This window comes from Schistocerca serialis, chromosome 4 (genome assembly GCF_023864345.2).
Source record: "Schistocerca serialis cubense isolate TAMUIC-IGC-003099 chromosome 4, iqSchSeri2.2, whole genome shotgun sequence".
NCBI classification, from domain to species: domain Eukaryota; kingdom Metazoa; phylum Arthropoda; class Insecta; order Orthoptera; family Acrididae; genus Schistocerca; species Schistocerca serialis.
This window is the reverse complement of record NC_064641.1, coordinates 235833135-235859029: the sequence shown is the minus strand read 5'-3', so window position 1 is coordinate 235859029 and position 25895 is coordinate 235833135. Positions and strand designations below refer to the sequence as shown.

The 25895-nt window shown below is 38.3% G+C and overlaps 1 protein-coding gene across 1 annotated transcript in view; it reads left to right on the top strand.

The window, feature by feature from the left end:
* Positions 1-25895, top strand: part of LOC126473538 (protein fuzzy) — a 173998-nt gene that overhangs the window by 122021 nt on the left and 26082 nt on the right. Inside the window, exon 8 of the mRNA XM_050100652.1 lies at positions 2075-2128. Within this exon, the coding sequence (XP_049956609.1) occupies positions 2075-2128 (54 nt within the window). The remainder of the gene's footprint in view (positions 1-2074; positions 2129-25895) is intronic.

The following is a 25895-nucleotide window of genomic DNA, read 5'->3' as shown; positions in this document are numbered from 1 at the left end:
CCTAAGCCAAACAAAGTATTCAGGATGAGAAAGACCAAAGCCACTTACCCCATATAACATGCCTTAATTTGTTACACAAATAGCTTTATAATATTAAAATTATTACCAATAATGCAGTAATTAATAGGAGAAGTACAATTTGTTCATGATTTACACATACACATTTTAATTAGCGAGTATATAATAGTTATAATTACGCAATAATATTTTATTCAGATACAGTCCTAAGCCTCAATGTTTTAAATGTTTAAAAAAGTAAGTATTTTCGACTTACTATGTCATTTTTAAAGATGAATGTTCATCAGAGGGACAATTACTACTTCTACTGGATGACTGGATGAATAATCTTCTTCAGAACTGGCCATTTCGGTCTTGGAATCTTCTTTTTTGGTTATGCGTGGAAACAGCCTCTTCTTTGCCAGCACAGTTTTACTGTGGCTTTGGGTTGTGTCACACACACAAAAAAGACTACTTCCTCACTGTATGATAACAACAAGTGTGAACTGCTCTGCCATGTTGCGAGTCAAAGTTTAAATATTTTCACATTAACTTCTTCTGTTGAATAGTTGTTGAACTACCACTAAAAACGTATTTTGAGAAAAGCTTGGCTTTGGACTGTATCGTTCTCATCCCTTCATTTCATTGTGGCATTTTCATTGGTGCTTGCAGTCAGATCAGGGTGCTCTACGTACAGTCCATTGTCTGAAGACTGGAGGCAGATAGTACAGACTTTAAAGTTTAAAGACTATTTCAGTTTGTTGATGCATTTCTCAAGTAGTTTACTTAATCTCGAAATATCACAACAACTGTCACCCTTAACAAAATGATAGGAAGTTCATCATGAAGATGACTAATGAAGCTATAAGTGTGTGAGAGTAAATTTTTTTAAGCATTCAGGGAACCTTACAAGGGAAACAGCATCAGAGCAATGACGGAAAGTATGCACAGCTGGCTAGCAGACGACAGAGCTTGCTAGGGAGTCCTTGCACAAGCCAGCAGGTGAGCTTACAGCGAATCTTATTCCATGTGAGACAGGATTGAGGCATAATCAACATATGGCTAAGTGACATTGTGAGGTTGCAAAAGGTGTTGTTGATTTGTAAGGGAGATTAGGTTACATATATACATACATATATGTACTAGGTATTTTATTGACAGGAATATTCTTTTGAGCAGATGGGATTCAAGTGTATATACATTGTATCAAGTGATTGTGGGGTGTAGTTGGCAATGTCGAGAAATCTGGCTGAGATGTGAGTGGTTGTATGACCAGATTACTTTGGTGCATTTTTGTGCTATTGACTTCCCTCGAGGTGAGATTGCAACTCTCCCACCCCGCACACACACAGAATATGTCTGTCGAGAATTGTCTACACAGAATATGTCTGTTGAGAATTGTCTGAATTATTATTGTATGGTGACGAGTCAATAAATAAGTCACAATCACTAAAATATTGTATATCATTTTAATTTCATGCCACTGTGTTTCTATATGGTGACAGCAGAGGTCAGGTGTAAGATGGCCTACACACAGTAATCTAGTGGACTGCAGCCAGTGCAAGATGACAGATGTAATACTGGTCTGTACTCTAAGAGAACAGCATACAGTTGTGTGATTTTTGTGGACCAAAGAAAGGGCAAGATAGAATTGCAAGCAAATTTTGTGAAGTCTGTGCTTGTGTGTTTGCCTCCAGAATACAAATGGGACAGCGAAGGCCTATCTATGTAGAGCCTCATGTTACAGTGTAGAAGGTTGTGCTTTCTTAATGTTAGTCACTACCCGTTGGAATGCATGATGAGCTACTGCTCTCTCTGACATTTTCCTCGATAACTTTGTTCCCTTTCAGTTTTACAACAGGTTCATCCCTCTCAACCAAGGCTATGAGTGACCAGCCCTGCCTTTATAACTTTCCCTGCCAAACCTATACCTCTTTCCTCTCCAGTGGACAGACAAATAGTTCCAAAAGCAAGGACAGATTTTTCTGCTTTTACATGTATCTATTGACAGTACATAGAATTTTGCATTTTTAATTTTCCATTCTGGATTCTAACCAATTCAATTTTTTTTTTTCAGGATTCTATCCAAGAAGATTCTGAAAATGATTCTATCGGACAAGCAACTATGCTGGTAACTACGTTATTATTTCTTCAAGATGCTCAAGAGTTTAATAATTATTATCTCAGTAAAAATATTCTTTCACATTTCCAACACTCCCTTCCTTACAGTGCATCCGACCCATTTTCATATGCCTCCCTTCTCCTTCCACTTAAGAAAGGACAGGTAGGCCTACTACAGCAGACAATTTCCTGAACACTTTTTTAAAAAATTCTCTTACTTTTTTTTTTACAACTATTCAGTTGAATTCTGTGAAGTCAATGGTAAATGTGTTTGTGAGTTTAATTTTTATTACCTAAGTGTGGTGATGTTACATTCCTCAAAGTGCCATGCTTGACCACATGTGTAATATAAAACTTAATGTGCAAGGAAAAGTAAAAAGTGCCAGGAAAAGTAATCGCTGTTTTGTCCCATACTTTATGGTGAACTTGTAGAAGTGGCATGTTGTTGGGCTAGTTGTGTTTTGTGCCCAAATGTCTTTGGGCTAAAAGTGTTTTAGGTCCATCTGCTGCCTACCTCAAAGATCTAATGATAACAGTACTCTGTGTGGTACTGTAGCAGACATTACTTTGTGAATCTCATGTTGTTCTGTTGGTTTGCTTGTTGCATCACTTTTTGCTAAAAACCAAGAAAAGTGCAACAGGTAGTTATGCTCTTTTAATTTGTAGATAGTTCCTTATATATTTCTCCATTTGCAGAATCATCATCTAATGTTCTTTCACTTTTGGAACATTGATTGTTTTATAGATTATGTGTTTGTTGCCTTCATCATTCTTTTTCATTTTTGCAATGAATATTGTGCCTTTATTTTGATGTTATCATTGTCATTTTTGCTCTATGCCACAAAGCTATTGTCCATGTACTTGTTTTCCTTGCGCCAGTAATGACATACGGTAGAACCTTGACTAACTGGCACTGTTGGGACTTAGGGTGGTCAGAATGCTAAAAAGGGCAGTTAATCAGAGGGGAATGAAACAAGTCATTCACAGAGCTCAAAACAATGTAATAAATCAAAATTAAATGAAAAATTACATTTCTAATAAAGAGAAAGGAACACAGAAAATTTTAGACATGGAAAATGTATTTGAAAAGTGTAAAAGTTCTTTTGTTTTAATTTCTTGAACGTTGATTTTGCAGCTGCATCACACCACTTCTTTGCTCACAATATATCCGTAGCTGCAGCGGTTTTCTGTTGTTGCAAATAATTGAGGGCAGTATCAAATGCATCCTTTGCTGTACAGTGGCTGATCTTTTCATTGTATTCCTTTTCCTCATCATCTGATCATTTTCATATCCTTCATTGATAACTAGTAGCAACGTCGCCTTCTGCTAGCCATTCCTCTGCGTCGGCAGGTCGGATATCAGAATCTGAAGAGTTTGCAAATTTGCAGTGTCTGACTCATTAGTTTCTGGAAGCTTGTGTTCCATGATTTTTGTAGAGTGTTTTTCTGAAGTTCTTCCTCAGCTTGAGCAACTGTGTAAATTGCATCTTTTATGTTCAGGCCTTTCATTACCTCAAAAAAGATCACAACACTCTTGCATTTCCTGTAACAAAACACTGATGTGTTCCTTCCTGTAATGTTGTTTTAAGCACTCACTCACCCCCTGGTCCACTGGTTGGATTAATCAAGTCACACAGGGTGGGGCTGGAGGGAGGTGAGCAAAAACTTACCTTTTATGTCACCTAGTTGTTTTTCAGACTCGGAAGGGTGTCTTGAGAAGGGTGGTTTGGAGCATTGTCTAACAGTACACTTGTACAGGGTGGTAGGTTTTCTGACTTCAAGTAATTTTTAACATTTGGAGCAAATGCATCAAAAACTAATCTTTAAATAAATTTCCATTAACTGCTTTGAGCTTTGTAGTAAACAGAAAGTACTGATATGTTTATGTTTTTGAAGGCTCTTGGTTTCTTACATTTGCCGATATCAAACGAAATTTATGGTCACCACTTCTATTGCTGCATGTTGCAATGGACACCTTGTATTGGCTAGTTTAGTTCCTGTGGCCGTTTCGTTCTTTGAGGCAGGGGTTCTTTGAGGGAGCATTTTATAGTTCAGCCCCATCTCACCGATGTTGTATAATTGATCTGCTATCTGTTTATTTTCTTAGACTATTTTTTCAAAATTTTCAGCAAGCCCCCTATCTACAGCATCATCCGAAGAAAACTTTTCTTCTGAAATAGCAGCCTGACACTGAGATGATTTTTCCACCAGTGAAGCCAGTCTTCACTTGCTTGGAATTTTTCTTCTTCACCCTAACCCCTCCCTCCCACCCTCATCCTGCACTGAAAAGCATTTTCTTTTATGATAGGGCCTCGATGTGGGGCCCCTTTTCATTTTCCCAGACAAAACCAAACCCATAATGTGCCATCCAAGAACTCAAGTTTTGGATTCTCAATGTTTTTGCAGTTTTTAAAGCATTTTCACTATCTACAGTTAATGAAAAACTTCAAGGTCTTTTCGGTTCTTTTTCCAGTCTTTAGTGGTTGCCACTCCAACACCCATTTCAGAGGCTAATTTAGTAACTTACTAATGGTTGTCAAGTTTTTGCAGAAAATGTAGTTTCTGTTCAATTGTACACACAACACGTTTCGTTTTTGGATTTGTAGCATTTTTACACTTTCAGAATCCCTTACACAACATAACCACAACTTAATAAACTGAATAAAGGTACATTGCAACTTTAAAATTAAAAGGAATACAATAATAAACTTAAAAAGTGCACAGATAAAATAGAAGATTAAAGAGCACAATAAAGCAAAAACTGCAGTCAGTCAGTTGAGCATGCGTGTGGAGTATGGCTCAGATGGACACCTGTTGTGACAGGAGTAAAATTGATCGATAACATAGCATTCTCTGGTGCAGCACGCTGACAGATGGTGAGACACAGGGTCGGATAATCCAAGAAGTTAGTTAATCGAAGGTCAGATAATTGAGGTTCTGCTGTATTGTTGGATTCTTACTATCTCATTATTTATACACTCAGTAAGCACTGACAGTTCTTTCACTGTTTTCCACATTTGTATACTGCAGGCCATCTGCACAGTATGTTGCAATTGGTCCCAGAGTACCATAGACATCCACCTCTTGTTTTAATTAATTGAGGAGGTGCCTGTGGAGAACAGTTGTTATTACTCTTCTGTGTAAGACTGACTTTCTTTAATTTTACTGTTGCCTGCATTTTAAGAGATGTATGTTGGTGGAAGTAATGTATTTATTGATGTATGTATGGATATGGTTTCTTGGGATTTTGAGTCTCAGTGATGTAAAACACATTTCTTGTTTGTGTCTCCCACTGGAGTTATATGGGAATTTCATACTCGCTAAGCAAACTTGTAGTGAAACGACTTGTTCTTTCTCAAGTATTTTCCCTCTCTTCCAAATATTTAATTTCGTAATATTAGTATTTGAGAACTGTTCAAATGAAGACTTTGTAAGTTGCCTCTTTTGCATGCAAAATATGTTTCCGTAGCATTCTTCTGCAAACCTCTGTCTGCCAACTGGTACCTCTATGGCTAGGTTTATAGATATTTTAGTATATCTGAGATTTATAATGCTAACATTTAGCAAAACTATATCTTAAAGGAGAGACCTGGGGCCCAATCTCCCCCACGGTAAATCAACAGTGTTAATCACCCGTTATCTCAGAGATTGTTGTAGATATAGATTTGAAATTGATATCATATGTTTACTAATAGTCTCTTTATTCTATTGATGTACAGTGGAAGGTATTCCCCCTCCCCCCAATACAACAGGTTTTATAATTTTTTTGCTCAATGCCTATATTTTTGTTAAAATTGTGTAATAAATGTACACAAATTTAACTCAGCTGAATGTATATTCATGATTGTAGATTCATGGCTTACTGGATGGTTGTGGAGGAACTTGTTTAAGTTTCATTGCAATAAGATGAATTGTTTCTGAGAAAATGGGGCATTTGTAGTGAAAAATGTACATACTGAAAGGACATTTAAAGTTTTCGTATGAAACTTCTTGCCTTTATTGTTACATGATGTTATTAAAAACACCCTGCTCCATATTGTAGGCCATCTTTACCACCAGTGCTATCAAGTAACAGCTGTCTTCTTTTTCTAGCCTTGTTGGTCATATTTTTTGCTGAAACCTCAGCTTTTTTCACTCTTGCCATATACACTTTGTGAAGTCCTTCCACTGTATGCTTTCCCAAAATCACTCCTAGTTTTTAGAGTGCTCTCAATCTGCCGCTGCTTCCACTATTAAATTTAATTACAGTGTCTCAGGTTCCTAACTGTAGGGTTTTTATCCCAAAAAATATACATTTTGGCAGACGAGTCCAAAGAAGATTATTGAATGATTCGTTGACATTTTGTGTTTTGCCATGCAAACACCTTTTCAACAGATTTGGATGGGCTAGATCTCTGAATATGGGCTTCAGGGCCTTCATTACTGCTTGAGGCACAGTGTTTTTATACTAAAAATCTTCCAGAGATCCTTCAGCCTCAGATTTTCCATACTTGCACTATGCCTCAGGAGGGAGAGGACACAAGCAATATACTGGGTTGTTATCAGTTGAAATTTTATGATAGTAGATAGCCCACACTGCTCTCACTATCTTGTGCAAATCATTGGAGTTTTCCCTGATTTGCCATAATAGTGTTGAAACTGATCTATTATCGTGACTGTCAGTCTACCAGTGCCTTTTATTGTTTTACCATCTGATATCTTTGCATTGCCGAGTTTTATTTTTAGGTGTCTGAGATGTGCATGCCTCCATTTTCTTTTTGACGTGGCCTACACACTCAAATTTAGTTATGGGCACAGTATACGGTTTGCTTGCAACTACTGCTTTGAAAGACTTGCTGTCTCCATCTCCCAAAGACTGGGTGTATCTAATTCCTCTTTCTTCCTCAGATCACTGAGAAAAATTAGTGCAGCAGCCACATCCATTCCTCAACTCGTCCCCATAAAGTTTTCCGCAGTTTGGCTTATGGGCTTCTACTCTTTCTTTATCCACACCAGCAATGTCCATCCAAGACAATAATTAGTCAAAATCTGAATATCCAGGACTTTCCTGGTGTTGACATTTGTTGTTGTTGCAACTCCATTCTTTGATTTGTGTCCTCGTCTGTGCCAGAAACCATCAAAGACAATACTTCTATCAGTTCTCCCATCATTTGCTTCCACTGCATCTGTGGTTTCAGCTATCATGGAATCTGAAGCCACTTCCTTTATGCAATCACCGATGGCATCTGTGTAGTGTTCGTACTCTGTAGGTGGGCCTGCCAAATTCGTAATGCTGCACAATGTCTTCCCAGTACACCTCAGTCCGTACACTGATCTTACTTTATTTTAATAAAGGTTCTTTTTGCATTTGATTGATTTAGAGTATTTGCAGGTCTGACAGAAAATACGTAGTTGACACAATTCCTTTCCTTGTTGATTCATCTTCAGACAATGTTACTGCACCACCACCAAGAGAACGGCTCACTGTTTAACTTAGAACATGAGCCAAAATACCAAACTCCATAATTATATTGGAATCCATGTCCTTTTCTACACTGAGCTCTTCGTAAATGCTGAAGTTGACTTTCCATTTTGAAGTGCAGGGGAGAGAGGGAATTGGCACTGCACTTGTCTTGTCACAGCTGTTGCTTATAGTGTCTTGTGTTGTGCACAAACAAGCATTTTTAATATCAGCTACACATTTCTGGTAAAACCCGTTACCTTTGTTTTTTCACTTCAAATATTTTGCTTGGTTTTCTCATTTTCCTTCTGCAGAAATTCCTTCAATGTCTGCTTGCTGTACAAACTAAAAATACTAAATTGAAATACTTTATGCTATTCAAACAAAGAGCTGGGGGAACAAAACCTTACATAGAGCAGGCTGTCCACAACAAAATGACAAAAACAACAGTCTTCTGGAATCATCAATTTTGGAAATATGCCCACTGAATTGAGTCAGTGTAACTCATGAGGAGGCAAATTGACAATGCTGATGAACAATAAAAATACCAGCAAGGTAATATTTCCTCCCAGTAAATAATGTATCAGAATGTTCAGTGGATTCCTTAGATTTTAATGCAAAAGAAAATCAATTCTTTTTTTTTTTCAATTTTGTATCCCAGGTCTCCTGTTAAGCGAACTATACTTTTTTTAGAAAGATTTTTAATGTTAAATTCAATTTCTCAAATATTGTAATTGTCATCAGCCATCTGACACATGCTACTGCATTAAGTTCCTTTATAGATTTTTCCAGACTTTGTGGCCCTCAGCAGAATGTGTGGGTGTTACTTCTGCATATTTTTTCAATGTCATCTACACATGACTCTTACATTGTCGTTCCAGCATCAAGCAAAGAACTTCTTTGGTCCATATACCATCTACTCGTTGGGTCACATATCCCACTTGCTTCCATTTAAATTTCAATACAGTTATTATTACATCTTCCATTCCAGCCTGTTCTCTGTTTCATTTGCTTGCGCTCTTGTCCATCCCAGTAATCCCCATCGTGACTCTTTTAGTACTTGCTGAGCAAACCCCAGTTTATGAATAGCTTTTGTACAGAAAGTATGTGTCACATTACCATAAATCAAAACTAGTAAGACATACCAACTGTAAGCCTTCTGTTTCAGATTAATTGAAAACTGAATTAGAAAACTCTGTTTAGTTTATCAAAAGCATACCTGGACAATTCAGGTCTTCAGTTTTTATCTCTGATCCAGCACATCCAGTCATTGTCTTCAGATGTTGTAGATACAAAATTTCACCAACTGGTTTCATGGTTTGAATGTTAATTAGTATTTTTATTTTAGATGTATTAATTATACATTATTTTAACCTTAATGGAAGTGATTTTCAGGCTTGCTTCTGAAATCCCTTTATTAAGTTCTTCCACACATTGTCAAATTTGATTTGCACAAAGAGCAAATTATACAATATCGTCATTAAAATGAAGGTGGCTGAAGTATGATCGATTAACATTTTTTCCTCCTTTGTTTTCACAATTTAAGCATCTTGTAACTTCCTCTGAAGCTGCTGAGGCAATTTTAGTGTTGTGGATCTCCATGTGCAACTCCACTTTCAATTATGAATTTGTCACTATGCTGATAAAGTCTGATGAAAGCTGTAGCATTGATGTTTGTACTACTCGTGTACTAACATGGATGGAATCAGTACCTCTTTCCTCACTGGCTCTTTGTACAGATTTTGTTGAAATCAAGTCAACAATTCAGCAAATTCTGGGAATCCCCAGAAAGGAGTAATTAATACTCATTGATCCATTCTGTGGTTTCATTCATGACTTGCAAATGATCCACTGTGCTGTATCTGCTTTGACAGGCAGCTAGTCCATGTGCTTGATCAAAAACTAATGTTTCTTTTTCTTATGTGGTTGTTGATAATTTAGTGAATCTCCACACACACACACACACACACACACACACACACACACACAGGATGCATGTTTTACCAAATATTCATCACATCTTCTCGCATACTATCAGAGACATTTCCAAATAACAACCATTTCAGAATTTCGTCTCTGATGTCTTCTTTGCAACTGCATCATCTTTTGTTGTTTGCCCAAGCACCTTGGTAACTGCCCTTTTTATCTATTTTTATGCAATCTTAATTTCCCATGGGAGAAGAGGAGTTTGTGGCACAACTTGACAAGAAGAAGGGACCGGTTGTTAGGACATGTTCTGAGGCATGAGGGGATCACAAATTTAGCATTGGAGGGCAGCGTGGAGGGTAAAAATCGTAGAGGGAAACCAAGAGATGAATACACTAAGCAGATTCAGAAGGATGTAGGTTGCAGTAAGTACTGGGAGATGAAGAAGCTTGCACAGGATAGAGTATCATGGAGAGCTGCATCAAACCAGTCTCAGGACTGAAGACAACAACAACAACAACAATTTCCCAAGATGCTGAACTTGTTGCTTCATTTAATCTGTAGTACTTCCCCACTCTTAAATGATTTTCACAGTCTACTTTTTTGATTTAGTTTTCATGAGATTCTTTCTTTATAGATCAAACAATGGAAAATCCAGGATGGAATGTAACAATACCAGAGAAGGAAAGTTGCTACTCACCATATAGCGGAAATACTGAAACGTGTGTGTGTGTGTGTGTGTGTGTGTGTGTGTGTGTGTGTGTGTGTGTCTACTGCTGACAAAGGCCTTAATGGCCAAAAGCTATAATTGTGTGAATCTTTTTGTTGTGCCTATCTCAACTCAGCATCTCTGCTCTACGGTGAGTAGCAACTTTCTTTCTTTATGGATTTATATGTATCTGTAATCCTTATATTACCAGACTGCGATCACTTGAAAATTGAAAGTAGGTTGCCCTAAAGCACCAACTGAGGATTGAACACCGAACTTTCATATTTGCAGTTTGACTCTTACCCACTTATTCATTATCATTATTACTATGTATTTCTTCAAGAAAGTACTAACTTTGCGAGTAGGATTTATTTTAGTCGTTGTGAAGCTCAAAAAAATCTGATGTGATATGCATTGGTTACTATATAACTACCAAGTTACATAGTGATTGTGTGTGCCTAATTAAAACTGTTATGAGTACTGCCTTCCACTTAGTAGTACACTACCTATTTTTTTTTCTATGCCATCAAAGCTTCAATGTGAAATGATCTCTCTCTCTCTTTTCCAAACTATTGTTGGGGTAGTCATAGTCATTAGTTTAAACACTGCAGTGGTATGCCAGGCATGGTTCTAATGAAAGTGGTATGCCCTTGCCTTCCTTCATCTTTTAAAATAACTACCCCTCAGGTTATAAGAGAACTTACAATTTAACTTGGAAACTGAAACACGATGAAACTTGATAATATATTTCAAATTTAAAGCTTGTAAACAAATCTTTTACTTGCTTGCAAGAAAGAAAAAGAAAGAATGTGAGTTTTGAGAATGAATATCTAGACAAATTTTTCTTTGTAGTCAAATGAAATAATTCCTCCATAGAAAAAAAGAAGAGGGAAGAAAAAAGAAATCACTAAATAATGTGTGCCGTCCATATTATGCTTTACAGAATTTAAAAGAAGCAAGTGAATGTGATTTAAATTAATTATTCATTCACATTGCTTTATGAAATAGTTAATGGTAATTATGAAAAACAGTATTGTAACTATTATAAATAGTGTTGACAGAGAGAAAACAAATGCATGTTCCTAAAATTACATTGTCCATTTGTATTATATTTGCAGATTATTATAAAATGTGTACAAATGTTTATTCTGATATATATTTTACATAATAATTTTGTATTTTATTTACACTGACATCATGATGATGTATTTTAGATCTTTGATGTAACACAGTATATTTCCATTATTAATTTGAATAAATTCTGAAGAAACTGAAACCAAATGTGCATTATTCCTTTCTGAAGTCTCAGATTAAAATAGCCATTTATTGTGACAATACATTTAGCTCTTGATTTGTTTCTGCAATGTTGATGGAATCAGTTGAGAATATTAATTTTTAAAAATGTTCCGGTAGTGTACTCACATCACAATTGCCAAGTCTTTCTGTTTCTTGTGAGACATTTTTTGAGGTAGAGACAGAAACATATACATCCATTTGAGTATTATACACTCTCCTCCACACATTTATATTACCTCACCCCTAACTGCTGTTCACAATGCCATAAATTAGTAATTAGTTCTGAATTGCCACACAGTTTGAATATACAAGCTCCAGCTAGACAGTAAAAAGTAAAAAATTAGAAAGCATAGTAAAAAATCCTATTCTTTGCTCAGTGTCATGTTGTTGCTTTTGTTTGTTATTCATCTGAAATTCTGAGGAAAATATCATTTATAACAAAATCAATAAAGTTGGGGACTAGTCTTGCCTTGTTGATGACTGATGATTATGAATTTTGGTAAGTGTGACTCAGTTGTTTCATTTGTTCATCTTTGTGTGTCATATATATAGAAAAGAACATGGGTTCAGTTCTCTGCTTGTCTGTATAAGTATCAAATGGAAAATATGTATATGGCCCTATAGATACTTTTAATGAAGAGAGAGGCATCAGCAACCACAATGTTACTGTAACATCATTTGTAACTGAAGGCAAGAGGTGTGGGACGAGAGAGAGAGAGAGCGAGCGAGCGAGAGAGAGAGAGAGAGAGAGAGAGAGAGAGAGAGAGAGCAATTGAGCGAGCGACCGACCTAAATAGTAGTGAGGGCCAGTTTTGCCAGGATACAGACCCTGATGTACTGGCACAGTAGTGAGCATGTGGTGCTTGCGAAAGAACTACTATTGGGTGGTACCAGGAACATACTGCTCAACTCACTGAAACATTTGTCAAACAGTGGAAAATCCAGGATGGAATGTAACAATATTATGAAAAGGGTAGTTGCTACTCACCATATTGTGGAACTGCTGAGTAGCAGACAGGCACAACAAAAAGACTGTCAGAAAGTGCGTTATCAGGCAACAAGGCCTTTGTCGAAGATAGACAACATACACACAGATACTCACACAAACATAACTCACCCATACATGCCCACAGTCTCTGGCAGCTGAAGCCAGACTGTGACGTGACCAGCAGCGCATGATGGGAGAAACAAGTGAGTGGTGGGGGTTAAGGAGGAAGCAAGGTGGGGAAGGGGGGGAGGGGTTAGCAGGGTTTGCACTGCATGTGGGAGTGAGCCAGGCAAGATGGAGAGAGGGTAGGGCAGCTAGGTGCAGTCATGACATTAAACGGAGGGTTGGGAAGAGGAGGCGGAGTTAGTGGAAAAGGAGAGAAGTAAAAAGACTGGGTGCATTGGTGGCATAGAGGGCTGTGTAGTGCTGGAATGGGAACAGGGGAGGGGCTAGATGGGTAAGGAGAATGACCAATGAAGGTTGAGGCCAGGAGGGTTACAAGAATGAAGGAATGGAGATTTCCTGCCTGTGCAATTCAGTAAAGGGGGTTTGTTGCGTAGGATCCAGATAGCACATGCTGTGAAGCAGCCATTGAAATGAAGAATGTCTTGTTGGGTGGCATGCTCAGCAGCAGGGTGGTCCAGATGTTTCTTGGCCACAGTTTGCTGGTGGCCATTCATGGAAGTGTTAATTCATTTGGCACTTCACGGTCACATAGGACTGTACAAAAAGTCTCACAGTTTCTGTATAGCTGTCTCCATTCTGATAAATACATGGGGGAGTTGGATAATAAGTTTCCCCTGTCGACTGTGGTCAGAGTTGTATTTGAAAGGGGGGGGGGGGGGGAAGGGAATGAGACATTAATGATAAGACATATCTTTACTTTTTTACATAATTTCGAAGTACATTGAGACATTTGTCATACCGCTTTATAAACTTCAAAAAGCCTTCCAGGAAAAAATCAGGGCATTGCATACAGAAGAAGCATTGAGTGGCTTGTTTGACGTCAGCATTGCTGCCAAAAGCACCTTCTGCCAAGAGTCTTCTTCAAAGCAGGAAACAGATGGAAGTCACTTGGTGCGAGATACGGACTGTAAGGCAAATGGTGTAGGTGCTCCCAACCAAGAGTTGCAATATGGTTTTGCATCGCCGTTGCCATGTGTGGTCTCACATTATCATCCAACAACAGAATGCCAGATCTGAGAAGGCCTGGCCGCTTTTTCCAAATCACCTCTTTCAATTTCGATGGAGTGGCACAGTACTGCGCAGCATTGACGGTTGCATGCTCCAGAAAGTCCAGCAGCAAAACTCCATTGGCATCCCAGAAAACGGTGAGTTCCACTTTACCTGCAGATGAAGTGCTTTTGAACTTCTTTCGGACAGGTGATGATGGATATCTGGATGCAGCCTTAGATTCAGGCGTATAATGGTGGACCCACGTTTCATCCCCCATCAAAATCCGAAACAGAACGTGGTAATGCACAAGCTGTTCAAGGCTGAACGCCATGTGTTGTTCCGTGTGTGTTGGGGTCAGTTGGCGGGGCATCCATCATGCTGACACCTTCCTGTATCGAAGAATGTTGTGGATGATCTTGTGAGCTCACTCGTGTCCGATTCCAAGTTCTGTCACTATTCCATTGATGGTGATATGCCGGTTCATTTTAATCATGTCATCAACCTTCCTGACTTTTGCATTGGTAGTGTGTGTCCGTCCAAGTCTCGGTATGTCCTGCACTTGCTGACGTCCATCACTGAATTGCTGGCACCATCTCCACACCATTTGCCTCGACATCACACCTGACCCATACACCTCAACAAGGTGGTTATGAATGTCTGTATCTGAAACTCAACATGCCCATTCATAGCGGATAATAGCTCTCACTTCTGCCTTTGACCACGACTCCAAAACGCACCTTCTCTCCATCGCTCCGGGAAAAGACCGAGCGGCTGGCCTCCGCTTTGTGCAGGCACTGCGACAGCGCCATCTGCTTGATCATGGCCGACCTCTACCCAATGGTGTATCGGTGTCTTGCACGTGTGCATTCACCTGCCATGTCGTCTTGTGGCCATATCACACAACTCTGCCCACAGTCGACAGGGGAAACTTATTTTCCAACTCCCCCTTGTATTTTCAGTGTTAACATAGGTTTTACAATAGTAAACTGCTCCATGGCTAGACATGCAATGAAGAAATGTGGAAATTCAGACTGAAGCAACATTTGGATTGCTTAAGAAGGGAGAATAAGGTTTAATGTCCCGTCGACCTGGGGCCATTAGAGACGGAGCATACACTCGGAATGTTTCAAGGACAGGGAAGAAAATTGAGTGTGCCGTGTCAAAGGAACCACCCCATCATTTGCCTGGAGCAATTTAGGGAAACCACAGAAAGCCTAAATTTGGATGGCTGATTGCAGGTTTGAATCGTCATCCTCTCGAATGCGATGTCAGTGTGTTAACTACTGCACCACGTCGCTAAGTCAGTTACACACACACACAACACACACACACAAACACACACTAATGTGGTGAATAAATAAAAAAAATATACTACATTATTCCTTTTTGAAGAACCCTTTACAATGGTAGACATGGTAAGGGAAGAAAATGTATTTCCAAAAATAATGAGCTTGGATTCAGAAAGCATCGTGCGCATAAAACACATCAAGCACTTTTCACAAACATCTCACAAATTATAGATGCAACTTAACAGGAAGGTTCCACACTCCTGAATTTTCAAAAGTTTTTGCTACTGTTTGTTATTGTCAACTGATAACAAAGGTTTGACCATAGAGAGTAGCTTTGTGAATGTTGTAGCACACAACTTTGCCAGGGTGTGTTATTACTTTATTTTAATTAACCGAAATGAAATGAAAAAATTTAAGGAAATTTATTATCCATGAAAAGCCATACTGGGCACAAGAAGCACATGCCTATGTGAATTAAAATAGTGAAGAACAATATTTAATGAATAATGACAAATCATACAGAACAGTTACAATATTATTTACAACTTCTCCCTGCGCTAAAGTGAGACATTCTGAGATCTGTTACCAGAATAGAAAATATACTGGATAAATAGATTTCAGAGGTTGTTCTTGAGGACACACACATCTCTATGCTCTGATGCATGCGCTATGGTTTAGATTAGATAGCACAACAAGGAGTCCAAATTTTTCAGAAATAGATGGAAATTTCCCGATGGGGACCTGTATACAGTTACAATTATAAATGTGCCTTTATTTAATTTAAGCACACAGGCACATGCTTCTATATGTTTCTCTACACAAAATGTTTTTGTTTCTATACTTTTTGCACAATGATAACTTTTGATATATATGGCAACTCCTCCTTTCTCCATATTTTCTCTAATTACATGTGCAAAGAGCTTATATCCACTTACATTTACCTTATCCATATCAGTAACAATGTGATGCTCAAACAGGCATAGTATATCTATTTCATCCTCAGCTTCTAAATCTTCTAAACAAACCAGAAGCTCATCTATTTTATTCTTTAAACTCCCAATAGTTTGATGAAATATACTTACATTATTTTTAATTATACTTTTATGAGAACCTTTCCTTATTCTAACATTTGCAGTACTCTCGTGTCTGAGTTTCTCATTGTGCTTTGGCCTAGTTCCTATACCAGTGGTCACATGGTGTTCAAAGAGGCAAATTATGTCAACTGGGTTGGGTGACTTTAATTCATCAATGCAATTACCTAGGACTGAGATACAACTTGGTGGAGATAAAATTTCTGGTGATTGGTGAAAATTTATAATTGACAGCTGTGATTGGTGATCCAATGTGCTAGAATTGTGCTGTTTAATTTCTTTCCTAAACTGAAGATTTGTTTCAATCCTGACCTCTTGTAGAACTTGACATCTTTCTGTCTTACCTATCCTAAAAAAGGTGCTGCTCCAACACCTGTAACCACTGGTATTTTACCATTCATGGCAGTGCCTCCCCCCCTTAAATTTCCTGCTATTACCCCAGCCAGTTTACCCTTCCCTTTCCTGTTGAGATGTAGGCCGTGCCTGGTATAGTCCCATCTACTGAGAGAATCAACAGGAACTACACCAATATGAGCCCCCGCACCCGACCCAAGCAGCTGTTCCAACTCCAAATTAACTCTCCCAACAGAAGAATTCAAATGAGGCCGGTCATGGCGTCTCAGAACAGATACAAACTCAACATTGGTGTGTCTCGATGCCGACGCAATCTTTACCAGGTCACACTCTATACTGTACCCAGGATCTCTGTCAATACTGTTCCCTGGTCCTCCCACAATAACCACGGTGTCTTCCCTGGTAAATCCTTTACAGAATGAACCTAAATCCTCTTGTCACCTGATCCAGACTAGCACTTGGTTTGAAAAAATTTGTGACCTGGTATTCTGCTCCTAATTCCTCCTGCAGAAGTTGGCCTACACCTCTGGCATGAGAACTGCCTAACAACAAAACTTTCTTCCTTTTCGATGACTTTCCTACATTCTTTTTCAATTTCCTATTGAGCGTTTGCTGTGCCCTGTCTACACCTACCTCTGCTTGAGGCTCATCAGTTTCTAACTGAAGCAACAGGTCAAACTTATTTTTGACATTCACCACAAAACTGTCAGACTTAGTTCTAGGCCTGTTCCTTCTGTTACCTGCTGCCACTTCCCACCTCTCTTTGCCCTTCTCCCTCCTTAACCTGTCCAGATCTTCCCTAGCCTGATCTAGCTCAGCCTGAAGGGCAGCAATTTTCCCCTCTTGTTCCACTGTCTTCCTATCTCTGCTGCAAATCCTACATAGCCACTGATGAGCCTGATCCACTTTCCCGACACCCACGCCACTGCAGTCCCCCCAATGAAAAATAAACTACTGCATCCATCACACCAAACCCCAGAACTAACAATTCTACAGCAAGTCAGGCACTTCTCACGCATGGCAAAAATAGTAATTTAGCTATAATAAATCAATTAAATTACCGAAAATCAAAAAAGATGTTACAAGAATTAAGCCTATTCACAAATGTATATAAGCAAGTTTCTGATTTAAAATTCCGCTGTTTTCTGAGATCTGTATTAAAACAATGAAAGTATATGCTATTTATTATATATTTCACTTGATGGAATGAAAAAAGGACAATTAAACGAGATACTTTAAGTTTCTCCAAAAACGTTACTTAGGCCTATAAACAAATGTATATAACCAAGTTTCTGATATAAACCCACGCTGTTTTTCTGAAATCTGTATTAAAACAATGAAGTTATACACTATTTATGGTAGTTTACTTATTTGTTACCGAGAAACTAGTCAAATTACCGTGAAACAAGAAACAAACATGTTTACAAAATTTAAGCCTAAACGCGACTTCGCGAAGTTACGATCTTTTTCGTGTTTTCTGAAAAAATACGCAAAGAAAAGTGAAACCTTTAACGGCAAGACTAAACGATACACTAATGCACATATTTAATTTGTTGTCGGTGTTAAACTAAATTACATTCCTGTCTAAATCACTTAACTTTCTGGAAATAGTTTCTGTCGTCACTTACTCGGCGGCCATCTTGGGGAACTCTGTGTCAACATAAGTACATTACATATAACATACGTTTACATTACTAGGCACACAAATGGTAGACACCGAGTGATGAGTGGTAACTGTGGCTTATCACAGGTGGCAATGGCAATTCTCTTGTGCGAGTTCCTTCCTCTGGCATTCAAAAATGTAAGGCCCCTTTCTATACAATCTCTACCTCCGTTATTGCATCTGGAAAGCACTTTCCAGACTGGAGAATGTGTACAGTCATGTATCTGTAGGAATACCTGAGGGTGTGATTAATTCAAATATTCTTTTCTTTGGTAGCTTTAGTTGGCTGGAGACATGTTATTTGGCAGCAGTTTTTCAGCATAAGTAAAAGCCGCCTCCTTGTTGTCATGAACTGAGAGAGAAACTCGTTTTGTCTCTCTAGTGTGCCAGGAATTCTTATTTTACTAGGAACAAAACACACAGCACAAAACAAACAAGCTTTACTATCACTGTGTCTCCACAAAATATAATCCAAGTGCACCGTGATCTTTACACAGATTCCCATCTAATCTGAGAAAAGTACTACAGTTATTTTAGTGTTGGAATGAGTTGCCTGACTGTAGTATTAATCATTGATGAGTATCACTTGCATTCATCTTCTTCAGTCACTTCTACCATGGGTGTTCTTTCATAACACCCTTAGAACTAGATGAGGCAAGAAGTGTATTACTGTTAGACACTATTGATTTAGCAGTCCCCACATCTTACATGTGTTTTGAAGTTTGTCATTTTTGAGTCTAGATGGATTTTTTATCCCTGTCTTTCCTGGGTCATAAAATCCTTTACATAGCTATGTGACACTGTTCACATCCTTGGTGTTGACCTAAATAAATATATATCAGTGCATTTTCTTCCTCAATCTCACTGATCATTTTATAACATTTGTATGACGTAGCATTGTTTGTGTATTCCAATTTGTACAAGTTTCGCTTTTGTGGAAGAGGATATGATTTCATTCTTCCTATGTGCATTGTCTAGAGCATGCTTCACTTTAATCAAAAAATTGGTTCTCATGTTCTTGTAACATTGAATAGGTGCATCTTCACTGGCTGAATATGGAAAATCCTTAGGACTGCCATTGCTGTAATGACTGCACTTTGGCAACAATTCTTTTAGGTGGCCATGTGTTTATGTGTGTTGAGTGGTCACAGATTTGCTTCCTACTTCTACTGTCATCTGCCTCTCTGAATGTTTGAGCCTTGTTCTCTAGATTGTGGCATTGGGTTTCTCTGCCTACTGCACATGTGTTGTTACTTAGACTATCCCTGTTACCGGTATCATTAAATCATTCTGTTGGGTCTCTGTTTCCTGCAAATGTATGTTGGTGTGCAGGACCTTTTCATGGTTACTTGAGAACTTCCTGATTGTTGGTGACTTCTGAACATCATGTTCCTTGCAGGTTTCCTGATTAAGCATTCTGACACTGCTGCAGTGTCCACCCGTATTTAGCATACCAGCCGTATCATCCTCATTTGTTCAGTGTCAGCCTGAGTTTCTCTCAATATGGCTATAATTTGCAGCAGTCCACCATAGGAAAAATTGATGGGCTATGATATGTGTGTAATTATTGCACCTCCTACATGCTATGTGCATTAAACCCAGTTCCTGTATTATCATCTGTGCATCTCCAATTCCCAAAGAACTGTTGCTTGCCATCTTTTTTTTACTGCTTTTGTAATTCAGAGCTCAAACATAAACTGCTGCCTTTTATCCACCTCAACATGGATCACACTTGAACACTACTTACACATTGATAAATGGTTATCACCTGCCAGTGGTCTTCACGCATCATCCAAGAACAACTCCATCAACATTAAAAAGGCCTTATTAAGTAAATGGTTGTCATAGAGCCATATAGACAAAACAATAACAAATATCAGACACAATAAATAATGTTAATAAAATTCTTCTGGACTGTTGACAACATTGTCAATGTATAAAATTGTCTGACATTTCGGCCACTATTGCAAGCGGCCTTCCTCAGAGCTTTGTGCTGAGCAGACTGCTGCATAAGAGACTTTAAATCTAGTGGAGGAAGCTGTATACACAATTTGTTAGTGTATATGAGGCTAGGAAGGAGGGGTGTTAGGCATTCTTTGTTGGTCTTTATATTATTCCTTGTCATTGGTGGCTAAAGATATGCTTGATTGGTGTTTACATTATTTCTTGCACTTAGTGGAAACAGGCAGACTAGAGATGGGTGGTAGCTGTGATGTAGCGCTGTTTACTTGTCGCCATGTGCAAGCTGCAGTGCGCCTGCACTCTGTATACGTATGACCACCACGTGCAAAGCTTATCACACATGTGGGCGTGAGAGCTCCTATCCTCAAGTACCCTATCAACAGCTTCTTCCACTACTGTATAAGACCTAAAGTCTCTCTCATACAGCAGTCAGCTCAGCACAAAGCTCTGAGGGAGGCCACTTGCAATATTGGCCAAAATGTCAGATAATTCTATATATTGACAATTCTGTCAGTAACAGAGAAAAATTTTACTGACAGTGACAATGGCCATGGAAGCCTACACACCCTACAATAAATAAAATCCATTGATTGATAATGGATATAAATAACTTTAAGTAGTTACAAAAGTACTTGAAACAAAACACTTTTAGGTATGGGGAATGCGACAGAAACTAGTGTCATCAAGTACCCCATAAAATATTTGCGAGAGACAACTTTAGATTCAGAGTAAGTAGCAGAAATGAATGAGAGAGAAGAAGAAGAATCTATGCAAACACAATATAGGATTTGTTTATCATTGTCAACACTGTTAAATACATTTGTGACATTGCTACACAGTGCGAGCACACGTATTTAAAAATTGTAAAACAACATAATCTGTAAGTGCACATGTTCGTTAACCCACCACTAGTCACAAACGCATTAGACCACAGCTGCAGACTACTGTTTGCACTTTGCAGGAACGCCATTGCAGTCCAATGATTGTACTAGGAAGCAAAGAGTATACCCTCGTTACACAATTATGAAGTCTGCTATAAAATCTTGTGTGGCCTATTCTTAAACCATCATAGATAAATGTGAGGATTACTATCAAATTACATACACGAGGGTTGTACGTTGTTATACATGAAATCTTACATGACTTATTTTTAAAACATCATGAATAAACATGAGAATTATATGTCGAATTACACACGTGAGCGTTAAACATCGTTATACATAACTTTAGGTTTTCTTTTTCAGCCACTCTTCCTGTTAAATTTGTACAGGATATATATTATTACATCATAGGTTTATTGTATTAACACTATATAAACAAACTGACAGAGACAGTGAGATCCCACCCTCTCTCCATCTCCACACCCTCCGCCTCCTTTCCCAACATAACTTCCACCATCTCCCCTCCCAGATGATGAGCTTCACCCTGACATCTGCCCTTCCTACCAACTCTAACCCCATCTTCCTCCTGCCTCATCCTCAGGGTTCCCTCTCCTCCCCCTCCCTTCTCCTGAGCGGCTTTCCCCTTCTACTCCCTCTCCCTCTCTCGTGCTCCCCTTTGGTGTCTCTGCACTCCCTCCTGCCTTGTCTTCCCTCTTCCTCTCCTCCCCCACTTGTCTCCTGCCTCTTGGTGCACCCGCTGACACCCCTTACTCTTTTCATCCTGCTCCCTCCCCTGCTGCACCTTGCTCTTCCCTCCTTTTCCATCCTCTCAGGCCTCTCCCTCAGCAGGTCCCACCTGGCAGTTTTATTCTTCATCATGTGTGCTCCAAGTGGGTTTAAAGTGTGTTGTTCTGGAGTGTTTTTAATACTGTGGCCAACTTTTAACCTGTGCGTGTGACTTCAGTGTCTTTTTTGTGTTCTCTGAATCACCAGCTATGTTTTTTAACTTTATGTCGACTTTTTTAATTGTCCCCCCATGAACGTCTCCATGTCAGTGTATTTTTACCTCCCTTACTCTGTTTTATGTCCCCCTTTTTTATCGCCTTATATGTAACATTTTATTCTTGTATTAGTTGTCATATCACTCGGCTGAAGAGTGACGGATTGTGCCGCTGACAGCCCTCCCCTGCCCATATATGGCAGGGGAATGAAATCACACACACACACACACACACACACACACACACACACACAGAGAGAGAGAAGAGAGAGACAGCGAGAAGTCACACAGTACCTCATGTGCTACCGAATCAGTAGCACGCTCCCATGGAACCACCTTCGCTCAAATCCAACACAGCTGGCGTAACATTTTGTCAGCTTTACATACATTTTCAGTACATAAGCTGATCATCGACATAGCAAATGAAAGTAATATGAAAATACAATATAGTATGTCTTCTCTATGTCAATCATATAAAATGTGCTACCAGCATCGACGAGTAAAGTAATAAATCGTAAAAAAGTGTACAATATCGTTTTGACGGGAGTTCGTCATTTTATAAAATTTGTACTACACTGCCTTAATATTCGTCATTGTATAAAATTCATTATAGACTGAATTAATACGTTAATCTGAGCCTAAATCTGAGCTACTATTAGCGTGTGCATTGTAAGATCGAGTAAAAATTATCTAAGAACCATTTTTTAATAAAGTCAATTTGATCATTTAGAAGATTATCTGGATCATTTTTGGGATGCTTGTATATTTCCATGTCTTCAAGGACGCTCGTAACTCTTCCTTTAGGTACAGCGTGTAATATTGTCAATGTCACAAATGTATTTAACAGTGTTGATGATGACATACAAATGTGTCAGCTTACATTACTGCTTAAAGCCATAATATGTAAATAACATGGCTGCATAGTTAAAACATTTGGGACAATCCAAATGAAGTGGTCCAATAAAAATTAAGTTTGTTGCTTGACCATTTTTAAACATTTTAATTTTTTTATATGTGATTACCCTATAATTGAGAAGTTCAAAACAGCTTTTTAAAAAATTTTACCTTTCACCTTTACTCAATGGCTGCCATTTTCATTTGTAAGTGTGTGACAATGTTTCAGTTTTAGAGATGTTAGCAAAAATATGAATATCTCTGCACTGGGTTAAGTTACAACATTGCAATTGACATGATTGTGTTTAGAAAAGTGTCCTCTACAAAGTTGTCTATTACACAAAATACCATAAATTCAAAAATAACCAGTCAAAATGATCTTCAAAGTTTGGAATCAAAATTTTCAAAAATCCAATTTTTAGGCTCAAAAATAACAAACAAGGAGTGATTTATGAGAGTCTATCTTTCCCCTATAGTTAGATATCATACACTACTAGCCTCATGTAGAGCAAGAACACTTACAAATGTTTCCTTAATTTTTTATGAATTTTTGAAATTTGAAAATTTTCATTTTTTGCAAAGTTTGGGGTTAGTTATCTCAGGTAGGACAGAATATAAAAATATGATTTTTGCACAGTTTGAACACCTATATGATAGCAATGTACTGTAAAAATTTCAACATTGATATCTGACTGTGAACAAAGATATGAAGTTTTGAAGATGAGGAGATAATTCACATTACTCTACAACTGATCTTATGACTGTTGCCTATTCACATATGATATTGGCAGGATATAATCAATTATTATTGAAGTAAGGTACTGAATTATATACAAAAAGTGGAAACATCACTGAAACTAACGTTTATATTATTTTGACATACTTAAAATAAATATTTTCAATTAACATCCTTCGAGATGCGACTGTTCCTAAACCTTGTGGTGAATGTTAAAAACACTTATTTCTTCAGACAGCTTCTGTGATATGTAATAAAACCTCCCAGTTGCTGTGGTAAGTTCAAGCACTGAAAGTTTCCTTAAAATATTTTTCATTGGTATCCAAACTTTCTCACTAGTAGATTTTCTGAATAATGTTCTTGGGCCAGCAGGGTGGTAAAAATGCACAAAAACATCATTCTTTTCCAAACTTATTCTTTCAACCTCTGCAAGCCACCACTGTCCATCATACACACATGCCACTATGTCATTCAACATGAAAGACAGAGATGTAATTTTACTGACACAATGATCCTCATAAATTTTGGTTTCCGATGTTACATAGCATCAAACTAAGTTTTCTGCAATGCCAAGGAATTTGTGGAAATGCCTTGTTCCTTTTATTGCTATACAATTTTCAAATCTGGTTTGAAGTGTTGTTTTCATATGCAGAACCACTACTTCTTTCTTGATCAGAAAATAGGTAATGCCTTTAATATTATCCTTGCAAAAGACATACATGTTCTGTATTGTGAGAATTTGGTGTGTGGTTGGTCTTCACTTACTTCATGTTTTGTTGTACCTCCTACTCCATCACATGCATTTTTACCATGGCAAGATGCAAAAAAGTGCCATTCAGCCTCCAACCCATAGTCTACTTTGTGGTTGCACAGACTGGAAAAATTCTTTTTTTTTCTTATACTGACTACCACTTCCATCTGAAAAGTATATCAGCCTCTCAACCTAAACTTCATCTTTCTTTAAAGTATATAATAAATGGATGCAATGTTGCCTGGTCATTGACCCAGTGATACTCTTGTATTGCATCCTGCAATGCAAATGTAAAATTTTCTGCAAAATCAGCTAGCACTATGCATTCACTTTCATGAAGTTGTACTTTTTTGTCCTTCAAAAACTTACTTTGGATTTTAGAAACATAGTGGTGACTTTTGAGTTTTTGTAAGTTATCAATTAAATGTTCCAGGTACTCTTCCTGAGATTTAACCATTGTTATCATTTCTGCCCTGTCAGTTTTGACCCACTGTGTGAAGGTAATACTGTCTGGTATTTTCTCGTCATATTCATGAAACAATTCAATAAGGGTTTCTGTGCCAGGGTATTTATTACACAAGCTCATCATGCAGTCATAACTGTTAGTGTCACAGACCATTAAATCTATTAACTCTTTGTAATTAAGATCACTGAGTTTTGCACCCACAATCATCAGTTTGACATTTTGATGATATAAACAAACACATATGGAGTGTGTCCCTGAGGATCCAGCCAAAATACACCACTTAAGGTGGAGGTTACAAAATTTTGACCTTCAAATTTTAAATTCAGGATGAGAATTTTTGAAAGCTACATAAAGTTCATTTAAATTTGACAGCACTAGTCATTTCTGCTTTGTTACTTTAACTCCATTTATAACTACTGTTTTGCTATCTTTGCAACCTGGGCACATTATACTGTTTTCATCATCTTCAAAAAACTGCTGGATCTTTTTAATTGTTTCTTCACTTATACCTACTCCTTTCTTCTTTCCTAAAACTGGAAGAATGCCTTGCTCTTTCACTAATTTTTGTGTTAGTTTAACCAAACGATGAGAAATGTTGAATTCATGAACTACACTCCTGGAAATTGAAATAAGAACACCGTGAATTCATTGTCCCAGGAAGGGGAAACTTTATTGACACATTCCTGGGGTCAGATACATCACATGATCACACTGACAGAACCACAGGCACATACACACAGGCAACAGAGCATGCACAATGTCGGCACTAGTACAGTGTATATCCACCTTTCGCAGCAATGCAGGCTGCTATTCTCCCATGGAGACGATCGCAGAGATGCTGGATGTAGTCCTGTGGAACGGCTTGCCATGCCATTTCCACCTGGCGCCTCAGTTGGACCAGCGTTCGTGCTGGACATGCTGACCGCGTGAGACGACGCTTCATCCAGTCCCAAACATGCTCAATGGGGGACAGATCCAGAGATCTTGCTGGCCAGGGTAGTTGAATTACACCTTCTAGAGCACGTTGGGTGGCACGGGATACATGCGGACGTGCATTGTCCTGTTGGAACAGCAAGTTCCCTTGCCGGTCTAGGAATGGTAGAACGATGGGTTCGATGACGGTTTGGATGTACCGTGCACTATTCAGTGTCCCCT